The sequence below is a fragment of the Diabrotica virgifera genome, chromosome 1 (genome assembly GCF_917563875.1).
Source record: "Diabrotica virgifera virgifera chromosome 1, PGI_DIABVI_V3a".
Taxonomy (NCBI): Eukaryota; Metazoa; Arthropoda; class Insecta; order Coleoptera; family Chrysomelidae; genus Diabrotica; species Diabrotica virgifera.
The window spans coordinates 253806679-253824472 of record NC_065443.1 but is presented as its reverse complement, the minus strand read 5'-3'; the positions used below and the strand labels follow the sequence as shown (position 1 = coordinate 253824472).

The 17794-nt window shown below is 32.1% G+C and overlaps 1 protein-coding gene across 1 annotated transcript in view; it reads left to right on the top strand.

The window, feature by feature from the left end:
- LOC114334231 (dynein axonemal heavy chain 6) overlaps positions 1 to 17794 on the top strand; it is a 226424-nt gene that overhangs the window by 159247 nt on the left and 49383 nt on the right. The window contains exons 37-40 of the mRNA XM_050663379.1: positions 8403 to 8730; positions 12840 to 13012; positions 15276 to 15456; positions 15565 to 15744. Coding sequence (XP_050519336.1) covers positions 8403 to 8730; positions 12840 to 13012; positions 15276 to 15456; positions 15565 to 15744 — 862 coding nt within the window. The remainder of the gene's footprint in view (positions 1 to 8402; positions 8731 to 12839; positions 13013 to 15275; positions 15457 to 15564; positions 15745 to 17794) is intronic.

Below are 17794 nucleotides of genomic sequence, written 5' to 3'. Positions count from 1 at the left end.
TGTCAGTATGCAGAATTTCAAATAGATTGTTTTGTGAGTTACGGAGTTATTGTTAAATGTCTATCTCAGATATCAAAAGCTTAAACACTTATATGTATCCACTTTTCTAAAATCTCTTCTCCAAAAATGTTTCTAAAAAATGTTGGTCTTATATGTATCCACTTTTCTAAAATCTCTTCTCCAAAAATGTTTCTAAAAAATGTTGGTCTTTTTACAATAACTCCGTTAATTTTTATAATGTCAGGTTCATCCAAAAACCATGTGAAACGAAATTTCAAGGGCTATAATATCATATTAAAACTATTAATCTTTTAAGTCCCTTGTTTTTAAAAGATAAAAGATTAAAGGACTATGGTTACATGGTTCTCGCAGTAAATGTATTTTTTATTCTGTTATTTTTTATTCTACAAAAATAAAAAAGTTAAATCTTTGTTAAAAAAACTTAAACTTCGTTCTAATATATAATTTTTTACGTATATCGAGGGGAGTTATTATTTTAAAAGAAAATGAAATTTACGAAACTTTGAAAAATTCTAATTTTTTAAATCATATTTTCTTTCAAAAACATGCATTCTAAACCGGTCAAAATTTTTAAGTTTATTACTTATGCTAAAATAAATAGGAATAGGTCTTATAGGAATTACTGTAAGTTTTATTTTTGTGGAAATGGTGTATGTTTTATTTTTCACTTTTTCCTAAAAAAAATCCAGAGTCACTCTTATTTTCATCATAAGTTACTTAATTTTGATACTATCAACTTCTAAAGCTCATATGGAAGGTATTTTTGAATACTGAAAAGTGTTCAGTAAGTAGGTAGGTATATTTTATAAAAGGTATCGCAAGGGCGGATCCAGAACCGATTTTCGGGAGGGGCCATAAACTTTTTTTTGGTGGGGGATACCCGGGAGTCTGGGGGAAATTTTTTAAAAATCAGGGTTAAAATAGTGAGTTTTAAGGCACTTGGGCATTTGGGAGTGCTCCTAGTAACATTTAACGTGTCTTGGTTTGTTTATTTCTATTGCATCTTGATTGTGAATTTAGAGTAGAAACTCAGATGTGCATAAAGATTAAGCAACGTTAATGCAAGTGTACCAGTCTTGGATCCTTCCATGTTCATGTGAGATATATGTTAGTGCTTCAGTTATATGTAAAATGCCAGATCTGAACTGGATTACGCTTTCATGGCGCTCAACCCATCTTGTACGCATAAACTTGTTAAATTTTGTCAGGGTTCAAGTTTTAAAACTTCAGTTCTCTTGGTTGATATGTTAAAAAATTATTGACTTCATTGTTCCCACCGTGTTTCTGATGGACGATACATTAATAGGAGTTGGAAGGGAATGGTTTAAAATATGATTCAGGCAAGGACATCTAACCAGTGGCGGATCTATACATTTGGCTTGGGAGGAAAAATTTGTCTTAGAGGGGAAATTCTAATGAAACATCAACCAAAAGACATAAAAAAGATAAACCCAAACTACATAAAAGACAAAAACAATAACTTATATGTATTAAGTTCCCTTAATTTTACTAACTAGCGTATTTTTTGAATCGAATTGGTCTGTCTGTGCTTTGAGTTGCATGTCAGCTAATATATTTTTATGTGCAACAATTTTTTTTCTATAATTTTGGACATTGTTAGGGGGCAAAATTTCCTCTTTTTCCCTCTCCATAGATACGCCACTGCATCTAACTGCATTTATTGCGACCTTTTTTATTTGTATTGCACCGACCGTTTCAGAGCTCATTACTCTACAACTGTCAGTAAAGATTTCTACCTATTTCTTCGGATACAAGTGCAGTGCTTTTAACAAGTTTAATGCTTTTTTCCCAATTGAAGACCTTGGGACCAGAAGGGGACAAGCCACAATTTCGTCAAAAATGAGTTAAAGTAGAAATCGCACACTTTAAGATCATATTAATGTCCCAAACAGAAAATTTCAGCAGTTTTCTTATAGATGGGGCCGTTGTAGTTAAGTCCCGTTGTGTCACCATTACTTTATATTGCAACAGAAGGAGACAAGCCACAGTAGTAATCAACATGGCGGCGGAACAATCCCGTGCATGTAAACGGAAAATAGACTTTTCTGAGCTTGATTCTGAACACAGTGACCAAGATCCGTTTTTAAATAAAAGCGAAGATGACAAAGACTATACAGTATCCGGAAGTAGCAGCGATTGGGAAAATATAAACTCAGAAACAGTAAGTTTATTAAATGTGTGGCTTGTCCCCTTATGTTATATTTTTCGAACCTAAAAATATTAGGATTGTTCTAAAGGTTTTTTGTGGCTTATCCCTTTTTAGTAAAATACCTACTTTATTGTAGGAAAATGAATAGGTTTATACCCCACAGAGTTCTCGATGGAGACACAAGGATACCCAACTATCTATCTACATAAAAAATTGAGCGCAAGACTAAAAAAATCTAGTTTACGAATATGTATATAAATACAAAAGGAAAGAAAACAGAACCAAAAAAATTAGGTGCACCTTGCGGTTGCAAAAAACAGTGTAGGCAGAAATTGGTGCTTGCCAACAGATTCTACCAGATATTAAGAATAATGAACCACTGGAAGACATTGAACATTTGGACGACTTTTCAAATATTGAAAATTTTGACAACTGAATTATTTTATTGTTGCATTTTATGTTCACATTTTAGAATATAATTTTTTATACAAAAGGGGATAAGCCACATATTTTTTCAAAAAATGTTCAAAAACTCAAAAACCGTTAAATATACATTTGTGTTACTTTTACTGTGTACATATTTAATATCATATTTCCAAACGATTATGGGCCTTACTACCAAGAAAATTTTAAAAATTGGATTTCAGGATTTGAAAATAAGTTTAAAATGATGTTTTCTCCAAAATATTATTTGGTGGCATGCCCCCTTCTGGTCCCAAGGTCTTCAATTCTTCTCTTATCAGGCCTTGTTCTTTCCCTTTTTCTTGATTTTCAGTAATTATTTTTATGTTCTCGTAAGCGTCAATGAACTTGACAAAGTCTTCACGAATGTTGTTATTGTGTATCTATGTATCTCAAATTTAGGGAAAGCTGTTCTACGTGGGATGTGTCAGTCCTTTCGTCAAATATGACAGAGTAATAATTTGCACTTTGAACCTGATTCATTGTGAACGTGGCAAACGGAATATGCCTTTGCAACTAGAAACATTGAACTGTAAATAGTAAATATTTAAATTTATATATTTTTTTAAATTCTCGGAGGGGGCCATGGCCCCCATAGCCCCCTCTCTGGATCCGCCCTTGAGGTATCGTTTTCACCGTTTCATCGTTTCACCGAAAAACAAATTACACTCAATTTCTATGATTTGAATTAATATAAAAAGTTTTTCAAGTCAGGAATTTATTCGATTTTTTAATAATTATAATTATGAAAAACCTCTTTAAAACATACATTTTTTCACGAAAAATAAAAATTTTTGAATAACTCAAATAGTAGGTACTGATTAATTTTGATAACTTTATATAACAAATTTTCCTTATAAAATTGATCCCTCTATCGATTTCAGGGGTTATTTTCTATAAAATAATTTCCACCCTCGAGAAGGGGTGGCATCCACCCCCAGGGTAAAAGCGCAAATTGACACCATGTCACTTTGGTTTCTTGAGGTATCCTCTAACTACTCACCAATTTTCATGAAAATCAATGGAGGTTCAAAGAAATCGGAGGTGAAAACTGTCAGTGACTGTATTACTATTATTTATTATGGACGCATCTAACAATACTAAAATCAGAATAAAGGTGCGCTAGAAATAAACAAACCAAGACACGTTGAATGTTACGAGTAGCACTCCCAAATCATGATTTACAATGTATCATCATCATCATTGGCTCTACAACCCATGTTGGGCATTGGCCTGTTCCAGAATCAGCTTCCATTCCTTCCTAACCTTTGTCTGGTTTTCCAATTTCACACTCATAACAATCGCAACTCGTCTTCCACCTAATCTGCCTGCCTCTTCTCCGCACTTCATCCGGTCTCCGGCTATAAATGTGTTTCGACAGCTCCTCCTCATTCATTCTCTCTAAGTGACCTAGTCACCGCAGCCTGCTTATTTTTATAGATCTACCAATACTAGGCTCATAGTACGTTCGTTAACGGTAAAATATTGCAAGACCTCTAAATTCTAAAGAACCGCTCCGATTTAGAACACATTTTGCAAATAAGCTCATCTTATCCTTCTCTTCAAAAGTGATATGACTACAATGACTAGCTTTTTATTTTCAAGGGGTGAAAACTACCCTTTTTTACCAAAAATTAAAAACAGCCGATATAAGCGTTATTTAAATCTAAATTATGTGTAGACACGTTAAATAGTATGTTAAATATAGGAATTTTATTGTTTCTCATATTGAAATGTAGTTTATAGTTTATAACTATTTTTATACCTTTAAAAACTACCCTCTAAATAAGAATTTGTATAAAAAATATTTTGTAACTTTAAATTAGGTAATTATGTATTTTGTAGTGATCTAAACTTTATTTTATGTTTGCAATTTAGTTTATTAAATATTTAATATTTTCAATCCTTATAAATTACCCCTACAAATAGATTTATTAGATCATTCACTCACGGTAAAATATTGCAAAACCTGTGAATTTTAAACAACCGCTTGGGTTGACATGAAATTTGGCATTCACATAGCTAATAAGTTAAGGAAAAAAAGTGATATAGTACCGATGTGTACTTTTGCCCTGGGGGTGAGTTTCACTCCTTCTCGGGGGTGAAACAATATAGGTCCAAAATAAGTCCGAAAATGGATAAACTGACTAATTCTAAGCAACTTTTGTTCTATAAAGTTTTTTCACTAAGTCAATACTTTTCGAGTTATTTGTGAGTGAATATGTTCATTTTTTAACAAAAGAACCACGTTGTTAGACGGTTTTCAGCAAATAACTCAAAAAGTACGTATTTATCGAAAAAATATTCCGAGCAGAAATATAGATTATGAAAAACTGAAAAAATCTGTGTATGTATGAAGTTTGGAGACCTAGTAGAACCAGAGTCGTAGCTAATGAAGTTCCAAAATACGGGGTGTTCAGATTTCTCTTACAAAGTAAAGATTTATTGATTGCTCTAAAACGGGTTGAGATATGCAAATGAAATTTGGTGGGTTTTAAGAGGTAGTTATTACGCATTTATTGACAGACTTACTATTAAGAATTTTATATTCACCATTGGCGCGCATACGGGTACTAGTCTGAATTTAAAAAAATAGTACGCCACTGAGGTATTTCAAATTAAAAAGCATTTTTGAGTTACTTATTTAATTTATGATAGAAAATATATCTTCCCTTTTTTTCATACGATGCGCCTTTTTCATGAAAAAAAAAATACTTATATCAACGCTTAAAAAGTATTCGACATAAGTTTCAATATGGTTTTTTAACGATAACTTCTGTAATTTTCAAGATATTTCATTGTTCCAAAGCTTATTTTGTGGAGAATTGTAAGTGCTAAAAGTATTCAGAAGCTGGACTTTCTGGAGGTCTTTGATTTTTAAAGCATGCGATTCAAAGAGCTTAGAAAACTACTTCTCACACTTACGTGCAAACTTAAAATATAAATATCTCACTCACTGTTTACCATAGAGACATTGAAAAAACTGAATAAGTTTTAGTATAAAAAATACTACATTTTAGTATTTATATATATTTTTCAGATTTCTTTTAGTTTTCAAGTAATTTTAAAAAAATGGAAAACATTTATAAAATATCAAAAAATAATTTAATACTAAATTGAAATTTTTTTCAAACCTAAGCACTTTAAACTGGTTAAAATCTCAGAACGCGTAGTCAGGATATAAATAAACTTAATTGTGTATGGAATAATGTTAGTTTTTATTTTTGTGGAAAATTCACCAATTTAAGTAATTATTCTTTTGATTTTTCAACGATATAATCGGTTTGTTTCTGTAATAACTCAGCCATTTTTTTATCCAGATCACTTTTGTCATAGCACCTTTTAAAGGTATCAGTAAAATATTTAAAATATGTCTGCATAATTTTTTTCTAAAAATCTCTATTTCTTGCGTTATTTAATGATAAAATGTTTGATTCAAGGTTAATTCGAAAAAACCCCGATTTTAAGTAGGCTGTAACTTAGGTTGTGTTATTACTATAATAATTTAAAGAACACCACTCCATTCACTAATTTAATAGATTTCTTTTTGATTATTATGACTTTTTCGTAAAAATGCATAATTTTAGAGATATTTTTGAAAATCCACTCAAAAACATGCATTTTTCATGTAGGAAATCATCAATTTCGATCGAGAATAACTTGCTAAATATCAATTTACCGAAAAAGTCGTATATAAAATTTTTTACTCAGAATTGAAATATCTATCATTTTCCGAGGTTATTTTGAGGTTAAATATTTCCACCCCCGAGAAGGGGTGGTACCAACCCCCAGAGCAAAAGCACACATCGGCACAATATCACTTTTTTTCTTTGACATATTATCTATATGTATGCCAAATTTCAAGTCAATACAAGCGGTTCTTTAACATTTACCGCAAAAACCGTCAAAGAATGGACTATCACTTGCTCAATATAAAGGAGGTAAGGCTCAAAATTATAGCGTCTACGCCATAATCCGTTTTCCTGCACACCTTTATAGATATGTCTTGAGGATTTTACGTTCAATGTATAAACAATGTATAAACTTTGTAAATCATGATTCAGGAGTGCTGCTAGTAACATTCAGTGTGTCTTGGTTTGTTTATTTCTAGTCAGGGCCGCGGTCCAAGTGTGCAATGTGTGCGACGCGCACTAGAGTTATTACAAAAATTTTACGCCGGTGAATACAAAACTTACCCATTTACCGACCTTGCCACTCTATATAACTCAACTTCAAAGGTAGGTAAGTAGGTACATTACGTATTGATTTATACAATCTGCATAAATAAAAAAATCATGTACAGACATGCAGCCACCGGTCCAGCAGAATTTATGCTTTAAAGCCATTGTACAAAAATTTGGCAGAAATTTATGATGCTTTATGTGATATAACACATGTAGATAAATTTGATCTTGACTCCAAATATCAAGCTAGATGTTAAGGAGATAAAATATCAACATTTACAATCATTTGCTCCACATATGATATGGTATGGAGTTCTGATGAAAGTTAACTTCATTAGCAAAATTTTACAATCAAAAACAATGAATATGTAGCCTGCGTTAAATGCTTTACAAAAGTTAAAACAGTTCTTGCTTGGGTTTCGGACAGATAGCAAATTTAATTTTGTTATTACCATAACAAATTAAACTGCAGAGAAACTGGATGTGGAGCTCATTTTTGAACCAGCCACAGCTACGGCGTAGGAATAAAAGCAGACAGTTCGATGACGAACTTACTTACGGTTACGAACTGCTTTTGGATCCTAAAATGTCATACGAAGTTCATTTTTCCTTTTGTGTTCTCGACCAAGCATTGATTTTATTAAATGAAAGATTTTCCTTGTTGGAAAATGGTATTGATTGTTTCAAATTTTTATATAATTTGAACAATATTACAGAAAACTCACATTTGAAGAAATTGTACATCTTGGGCCTTTGTTAAAAGAATTAAATTTGATAACGATGTTTGTAAAATTTCAAAATTTATATTTTTAAACGAATTTACTGCAGTTTACCCAAATTTAACAACAGCTCTTCACATTTTGCTCACTCTACCCATATCTGATACCACTGCTGAACGATCTTTTTTAAATTGAAACATTACAAAATTTTAAGTTTTTATAAAAAATTTTATAAATTTTTATAAAACTTTATAAAAGATTTATCTATTCTCTCTATATAGAATCGTCAGTATTAAATGAAAATTGATATTCACGATATTATAAAAAGATTTTCCGAACTGAAGGCTCAAAAATTTAATTTTTTATAAGATAGCTATTTCATGTTTAGGTACCTATCTTTAGTTACATATCTTTAGTTTTTTATGTTGTTACGCCAAAGATTTATTTTTATTTAATTATTTTAACTTACTTTATTTTCCTGCTGAATGTGTGAAAATTTTTAGTTATTTTTGTTTGGTTACAATCAGTAACGCACCTAGTATTTTCTTCTGGGGGGTGTTGGCTTGGGTACCGAAATTTTTTTGTATTGCTTGTGAAAGACAAGTTACATTTTATTACTATTCTTTATATTATATTTTTCATATGCCCTGGAGGGGTTTTAACCCTAAAACCCCCCTGGGTGCGCCACTAGTTACAATAAATTATTGTTAATTTTGGGCGCCATTAAGCGTTTTGCACACAGGCGCTACCACCTGCTAGCGCGGCACTGTTTCTAGTCCATCTTTATTGCGATTTTAGTAAAGTATTTTTCACTCTTGACTCATTTTCTAATACAATTGTTTGTAGTTTAATAACTGTACTAGCAGATCCGTACGAAATCCGCACATGGAACTCGTGTGGTCTTCCTAGAGACAACATCTCCACAGAAAACGCCATTCTGGTCAAACAAGCAGGTCGCTGGCCCCTTATGATAGATCCTCAAGAGCAAGCTAACAGATGGATACGACAATTGGAGACGGAGAACCAGTTGAAAGTGATTAAGTTGACCGATTCCAACTTTATGAGAACTGTAGAGACCGCTGTGACAATTGGGATACCTGTGCTGTTGGAGGAAGTTGAGGAAGCGTTGGATCCGACTTTGGAACCTATTTTACTAAAGCAAACGTTTTCGCAGGTAACTGTTACATATAACCATAATGAGAAATGTTAATAATAGTCTCCTGTTTTATACCGCTAACGAGTTTTGGGATTATAGCAGGGTAGTCTGCTATATCTAGGGCCTACGGTATACAAGGAAGGTAACAGGGCCAATGCTACGCTTTAACCGCCTATTATTACCCCTGTGTTTTACTCAAGGTACTCATTTTATTCTGGCTGAGTCGACCGGGTGCCTATAGACATTTTTTAAAATGTTAAATCTGTTATCGCCGGCGCTGGGATTCGTACCCCGGCCTACCTGCATGAAAGTCAGACATCCTACCGCCTGAGCTACTCCGGTCCCTCTGATAATTGATATCTTCTTTATGTTTAAATATACGCTTGTTCAATTAAAAATCATCTTTGGCCAGGTTAGCCTTGGAAGAAATTATTGTAATCACTCAACTGATATCCTGCAATGTTAATTATGTTTGTAAACGTTAGATTGATCGATTATCCTATCATTACCAGAGAACGGAAGTTCCCGCCAGTGGAGCACACCCACACCCCCTACATGCGACACTATAGGTATATACACGAAATTTTCGTTTTTCTAAATGTGACAAATTGAAAATTGTACCAACTCCCATCGTTCAGGAAAAGACTCACCCATCCATTTATCAACCATCCATTTTGGTCCAAGGGTGTGAATTACGGCCCTTAATATTTAGGGCCTGTTTTTCGTTCTCGTCCCCAAAACTCCCAAAAACTTCGAAAATTTAAGTCCGACTTTTACGTCTTCTAATAGTACTGATCATTACCTTTCCAACACATGTCTAATTTTGAAAATCGGTTATACAGTCGAACCCGCTTATTAGAATACCGGTTAAAGGAATATCCTTTAACCTAATCCTTTTTTAATAAGTAATAGAAATTTGAGGTCCCTAAACGTTTTTACTAGGCTTATATGATCGGTTATTAGAATATCCCTGTTATAGTAATACTTTTTCTTGGAACGACGGCTATTCCAATAAGCGGGTTCGACTGTACCATTCAAAAGTTACCGAGCTCAAGAAATATGACTCAATTTCTATTTAAAAAAGGGAAAATGTTTGTGGATATGTATGTATGTATGTATGTATGTGGTTGGAAAAGTTAAACCGATCTGAATCTTTGTCTGTGTTTGAAGAGGGGGTCAGGGGCGATTCAGAACCGATGTAGTTTGTGACTTTTGACCACCCATAAGCCAGCTATAGGATTTGGTAGGTACAAAACAGCATATTTTTTGGGGGTATATATCTTCGGTTCAAGAAGAGACAGGAGAACCGCAAGTACACCAAATGAATAGTGTTGAGTTAAGCTTTCAAATGGTGTCTAAGCCATCAGGATCAGACATACACACGGCTCAGTATCGCCGAAAAACTGAAAAACTAAACTTTGAAAATTTTGGTTTTTCGTCAATTACTCAAAATTTCAACCTACGAATTGCGCCAATAACTGAGCGTTTGTAGAAGGACTCTAGACGAATCTGACGGTGTATACCTCATATCCAGGAAAATTCGAATTTTTAAGTTATAGGCTTCAGTAGTTTTTAAGTATGATCAAATCTATTTCCTATGGGAAAAACGGGTTTTCAAGCTCAATAATTCCTGTAATAGCTTCAGTTATCATACTTGACCTTAGATGGATCAGATACTACTTGTAAATACGTTTCAAACTCATTTTTAGTGATCAAAATCGGTTAAACCGTTTAGAAGTTATTAAGCTACAAACGTATAATAAAATTAACGATTATTCCCGAAATGGTTTATGTAGTTGTAGTGGTTACGACGCTAAATTTGATGTGGCAACGGGCAATCCGAGTTAATTAACCGGCCATCCCAATAATTTTTTTCAATCTATTTCGAATAGAAAAAAATCTAGTGTACATTCGATGGACACTAGATCATTTGGGAGGTAATGCGACAAAGGCGACCATTTATAAAGCTTAACGTGTAATCGAGAAAAATTGCATTCAACTTCATACATTTAATTTATAAAAAAAACTTTGAAAAACTCCTGATACAAGAATAAAAAACCGCTAAACGCCGTAAAAATAAGTAGCGCATACAATATTCCAGCTACAATAGATCTGATATGAATATTACGTGGCGCGAAAATGTATTTTCTTTTGATGCAAAATAAAATTTTAGTTTTATTTTAAAAGATTTTTCCATAATATTTGCTAAATTTTAAGTAAACGCGCCACAAAAGAGTTTCAAAATTCAAACTGTATCAAAGTTACTCTTTTGTGGCGCGTTTTACTTCAAATTTAGCAAATAATATGGGAAAATCTTTTAAAATAAAACTTAAAATTTTATTTTGCATCAAAATGAAAATACATTTTCGCGCCACATAATATTCATATCAGGTCTTTTGTAGCTGGAATAATGTATGCGCCAGTCATTTTTACGTCGTTTAGCGGTTTTTTTTAATCTTGTTTGTATTTGACTGTGATTTCAAGTAATACAACTTAAAAATGGCGTTTGTTGTTAACAATCCGTCCAAATATTATCATCAGCGTGCGACCATTCCACACCACACATTTTAGTGTTCTCAAGGTTTGCAACCATTACAATAATGTCGAAAATTTAAGAGTAGAAGACAGGAGATTTAATAATGCATCAACTGACAGGAATGTGACATATATGTAAGACTTTATTAGAGAAAATAGTCGAATTCGAATCAGAGCAATTTCAAAAAAATATTGGTGTGTATACAGACAAAACGGTAATGACTTTCTTTCGTTAATATTAATTTGCTGGCGACGAATATAGGTATCATTATTATCGCATATTATCTTACCATTAAGCAATAAGACGAAAACGTCCAGATAAGCTCTCCCATGGTGTTCTGCATGACAGTGATCGGTCTCACGTTGCCATAATAGTGAAAGAAAATATACAACGATAGAGATGGAGGAAAAACATTATTATATCATGGATAAAGGGACACGCAGGCATTAGGGGTAACGAAATAGTAGACAGGCTAGCCAAATCCGCCCTAGAAATAGGCAAAGAACTTCCCATGAACTTACTACCCATTTCGGATATTGATATTATTGATAAAATTGGCAAAGGTATTATCGAAACACGAGAACTGGTAGTAATTACAAACAAATGCAGCATGAAATTCCCATTAAAAGATGGTTTCATTCTGTATAAATCGCCATTTCATAAGAGTTATAAATAGATTTAGATGTAATCGTGCTTTTACCTCCCTTCATATGTACAGTTTGGGTCTCACACAGTCATTTAACTGTGAGTGTGGAATAGAAGGTGATCTACTACATATTTTCCTCGAATGTTCACATCAATCAGTAAATATAAACAAACTTTATGATAATCTTAATATATTAAAAATTCCACTTCCCGTCTACCTGAACAATTTGATATTTTCTGAAGATATTAATACATTAAAAACAATTTACGAACATATCAAAAACTGTAAATATAGATTGTAGCAATAAAATTTACCCTGTATTTAAGTAATTTTGTTAAAACAAAGCAGGCATGTTTGTTAAAACAAAACAAACATGTTTGTTTTGTTGTAATTTTTTTTAAACCCTGTAGATTCAAGTAATTATTGTATATTATAATTGAAAAAAGAAAAGAACAAGAAAAAGAAAAGAAAAGAAAAAGCAAAAAAGAGAAAAAACGCAAAAAGCAAAAAAAAACTAAGAAGATGTAAACATCTGAGATGTTGAATCGGGTTTATGTCTTAGCGTGGTAAAAAATTAATAATAATGTTGAATCGGGTTTATGTCTTAGCGTAATAAAAAATACAAAAAAAATATATATGTACAAAAAAATATTTACAACCAATACAGTGTATTATTTAGATAATAATTGTAATATGTTAGTTTGTTATGTATTTAGAGTTAGAAATGCAGAAAAAATTCCTCTGATTGAAGAAACAAATGTTTGTTTTTAAAATAACAAAATGTCTGGCTAATTGGCTCGGCCAAGGCCATCAAATTCACACAAAAAAAAGAGAGATGGATGATATTGAGCATCCACACTATAGTCCCAATTTATCGCCTTGTGATTTTCACATCTTTGAGCCGGTGAAAAGGCGCTAAACGGTAATAATTTGTTTATTTTCTAGGGAGGAAGACTGCTGATACGTTTGGGGGAAAGTGACGTTGAATATAATGAACATTTTCGATTCTACATCACCACCAAATTGGCAAACCCTCACTATTTACCAGAAATCTGCATTAAGGTGACCATCGTCAACTTTACAGTAACTTTATCAGGATTAGAGGATCAATTACTAGCGTAAGAAGATGAATTATGTTAGGAAACTACTATTAGTCATTAAGCCCTTTCGTTTTAGTACACAATTTACAATATTTTGAAATACGTGCCTTCAATTATGTTTATTTTAAAGAAGCATTCCTATGTTTTTAACGTTATTGTATTTTTCGTTTATGCTGATTAATAGTTTGTAAAATACTTTGAAAAACAATAACTTCGTTATCATATATTCTTCTATCTTCTTTCTGTTAATGCTCACATTAAAACCGTCAATCAACGTTAAAACTTTTATTTACCCTATTTCTTAAATTTTAATTTACTACTCATAAATGTATGTTCCTTTTCTCTTTGTGCCTTTATGGCTTCATTTTGTGTTTGTACAATATTACATCATTCTTAGTTTTCAATCTGCATTGTATTTATTTTCAATTTTTAATATTTATTCCTTCTTTCCAGTTGTTACATTTTTGCCTATTTTATATCTTTCCTTCACTCCATACGTCCACATTTTTCTCTATCTCCATTTCTTTCTAATTTTAACCTATCAGCTTATATTTGAAAAATATTTTTTTTAAATAACTGATGGATTCGACCGTTACTTGATGGAAGTTCATTTTATATAACAATAAAACACTGAAAACGTTTGTTTTCTATACTTCCACAAAATTTATTACAACTATGTGACTACAGCTGTTTCGGCAGAGTAACTTTCTCAAGTGATTTAGATTACTATGGGTTTGTCTTTTTAAAAGTCTTTAACTGAAGAGGTTGAGGAGTGGGGAGCTGTTTGTCTCCTCGAGTTGGTCATTCAGAATTATATCTGTATTTTTCAATTTATTAATTTCCATAGATTCTAATAAAGAAAGCTTAATTTTGAATATGCAGAATTTGAAACTGTTCATTAAAAGAATGATTATGATCTAGAAGGTGAAGTGCGTATGTAGAAGTGTCTGTTTTTTGTGTTCTGCTATCCGTTTGTCAAATGTTCTACTAGTTTGTAAACACCACTTTGTAGTTGTTTTCTCTTTCGGCTCTTATTGTTTTTAATATATTTGCTTAAGTTGTTGTTAGTTCTGAAAGCTGGTGTTATTCCTTTCTTTTTTATGTATCTGGCTATTTTTGTTGTTATCTTGCCAGTATATGTGATAGAGCAGAAGCTACTGGGTTCTTTCTGTGGTGGTGGATAGACTAATTTCAGGGCTCAGTGGTGCACAAAGTGGTGTTTACAAACTAACTTGTGGCGACTGTCCGAAAACTTACATCGGTCAAACTGGCAGAACCTTTACAAACGGATAGCAGAACACAAACGGGCTTTCAGCAATAGAAAAACAGACACTTCTACATACGGACTTCACCTTCTAGATCATAATCATTCTTTTAATGAACATTTTCAAATTCTGCATATTCAAAGTAAAGGCCTTAAGCTATCTTTATTAGAATCTATAGAAATTAATAAATTGAAAAATACAGATATAATTCTGAATGACCAACTCGAGACAAACAGCTCCCCACTTCTCAACCTCTTCAGTTAAAGACTTTTAAAAAGACAAACCCATAGTAATCTAAATCACTTGAGAAAGGCACTCTGCCGAAACAGCTGTAGTCACATAGTTGTAATAAATTTTGTGGAAGTATTGGGACCGTGCAAGTTCGGCAAAGCGACCTCTATTTCTACGCTCTGTACCTTTATTCGCACTTTTAATTATATTGGCCAATTATATTAGTCCTGGTTGCTGGATAATTGTCAAGGCCATAGTCCAAAAAAATAATAAGAAGAAAAAATAAGATGCAGGTTATGTTATGCAAACGTAAACAATTGTATGTAGTAAATAAAATTAGTTATTAAAATGCAGTACTGCAAGCAAAATACAATTAATTAAATTTACCTTTATATAATAATTGCATATCATATCAATATTGTGGAGCAATATATAATTTTTCTGCTTCAATGACAGAAGGTATGAAAAATACGTCAATTTGACAATTTCAATTGACAATATGAATTATTTAAGATAGTTGCAATATTTCTCCGCGACTCGCGCACGGTCGTTTCTCGTTTCCCTTCCAAGTACTTGCACACCGCGAATAGAAAACAAACGTTTTCAGTGTTTTATTGTTATATTTTTTTTTAATCGTAATTTCACTTATTCGTATAAATCACAATACATTGTTGTCCCTGTTGTCCCGATTTTTCTGCCTATTTCTTTTTGTCCTTTTTTGCTTTATTTGTATCATTTTCTCTTTGTATGCAGTAGTTTTGATAAACGATATAACCTACTTTTAGTGATGTGGTACGTTTGGAAAGACCTGATCTCGAACGACAAAGAACAGAACTTATAATCAAAATAAACGCTGACAAGTCTCAACTGAAAGCCATAGAAGACAAGATCCTTTATTTACTCTACCATTCAGAGGGAAATATCTTGGATGATGAGGAGCTGATTGAGACTTTAAACGAGAGCAAGGTATGGAGATGATCTAAACAAAACCTTCAAACCTTGTTTCATTTGTTTTGGAAAATGTTTTTTATTCTGTGCATGATCGTTTCTAACATTGTTATTTATCTGTTTCAGGAAACCTCTGCTATTATTGAAGCTCGTTTGATAGAAACAGAATCTACAGAGGAAAAAATATCGGTAGCCAGAGAAAAGTATAGGCTAGTAGCTGTAAGAGGTTCCGTCTTGTATTTCGTGGTGGCAAATCTAGCAGATATCGATCCCATGTACCAGTATTCATTGAAATATTTTAATCAGGTATGGGAATCCACCCATCTTCACATTATAACTTTAATATTACAACTGTTAGACCTGGATCTCGCGTACCAAAAAAAGTTTATTAATAGCAAGCTGAAAATTTGATAAGACCTTAATGGTGTCTAGTCGGACAAACTTTGATGTATGGGAACACTGGAACAGGGGAAGTTTTAATTGTGGAACAGGTTACAGGTTTCGAACGTCAGACTACGAAAATGTCCCATGTATTTTGTCGGACAGAACTTCCAATTGATTTGTTTCCCTTTCATTATACTCCCATGTAAAAATCAGGCTGCTATTTATCACCAACATAATAGGGAACTTGCACATTTTTTTTATTACAGAATAATGTTCAGTTTTGTTTAAAAATGAGATTTACAAAATTTCACGCTTCAAAAACTCGTAATAACTTAGAAATACAAATTTAAAGTCTTCTGCGGTATAAAATAGTTCAAACGACCCGTGACGTCACATAGTTGTGTGTGTGTGTTTAGATGTATGACCTTGGTTTGAACCAATTGGCCAGCTCAAATTTTTTTTTATTATCTTTTTCATAGACACAATTTCCTAATTTTAACTGATATACATTATATTTTAATAATAACAAACATATATTACATACATTACATTAAAAATACATACTAATATCATTGTATAACTAGACCATAGTAACTCAACCCTATGTCTAATTTTATTGGATTTTATTTGAGACAGTCACTAGATGTCACCACTCTTTCTATCTCAATTGAATAGAAATCTACAAATATTTGTTTAGCTACGCTCTAATAGATGGTGCCACGGTAGCTAAAGTTAGCGTCCATTTTGGTTTCTCTAAATTAAATTAACCAGGGTTGCAATATCTCTTAGACAGTGACACAGTAGCACTACTACTGACATAGTGGCAAGTGTATTTACACCTTTTAGTGTTTCCATGCAGAATATAGTGTTTTCCGTATAGAAAATCTATAAAATCTTCGAGGTAAGTAAAATATTATTTAAATCCTACGTTTTTAAAATTCAAATAAAAAAATTACACATGAAAGATTGTAAGTAAGGTAAAGGAAACGGAGTAAAATGAAAATTTTGACGCATGTCAAAATTTTCAAAGTGTTTCAAATATATTCATTTTTTAAGATTCCTGAGAAAACTAATAAATGTTTTTGAAAAATTAAACGCAGAATTAAAAATTACATTATTACCGAGGGCCAAAAGTCCCTGAAAACTTCTATAATGTTTATTTTAATAAGATACAGGGGTGAAAATAAAAGAGAAAATTTAGTGTGATTTTTAATTGAAAATATTTCATTCAAAAGAAACTTTTTATTTATGCTAAGTGACTTTCGGCCCTCGGTAATAAAGTAGTATTTAATTCTGCATTAAATTTTTCAAAAATGCTTATTAGTTTTTTAGGATTCGAAAAAAAAAAAAGAATTCATTTAAAACACATTGAAAATTTCCGTGTTCCACATTGAAGTGTTCCGTTTCCCTTAAAAAGTAACTCATTTTGTTTTCTTTCTTAAAAAATTATAATTTTTAAACTTTACACAAAGATTCTTTTTTAAACAATGGTAATATATAAATGATTCTTATATATTAGCGTATTTTAAGGCCATGGGAGCAAAATTTCGTGATAATGTGTTTTAAAAGCAACCATTTTTTCGAATCCTGAGAAAACTAATAGTAAAGTCAAAAGTATTTTTGAAAAATTTAAACGCAGAATGAAAGATTGCCTTATTACCGATGGTCAATAGTCCCTAAAAACTTCTATAATTTTTATTTTAATAAGTTACAGGGGTGAAAAAAAAAAGAAAATTTAGTGTGATTTTTAATTTCAAATATCTCATTCAAAACAAACCTTTAGTAAGTTCGTTAACGGTACAATATTTCAAAACCTCTAAATTTTAAAGAACCGCTTGGATTGACAAATTTTCCACACACATAGCTAACAAGTCAAAGAAAAAAAGTGATATTGTACCGATGTGTGCTTTTGCCCTGGGGTTGTGTTTCACCCCTTTTAGACGGTGAAATACTATATTATGTCCAATATAAG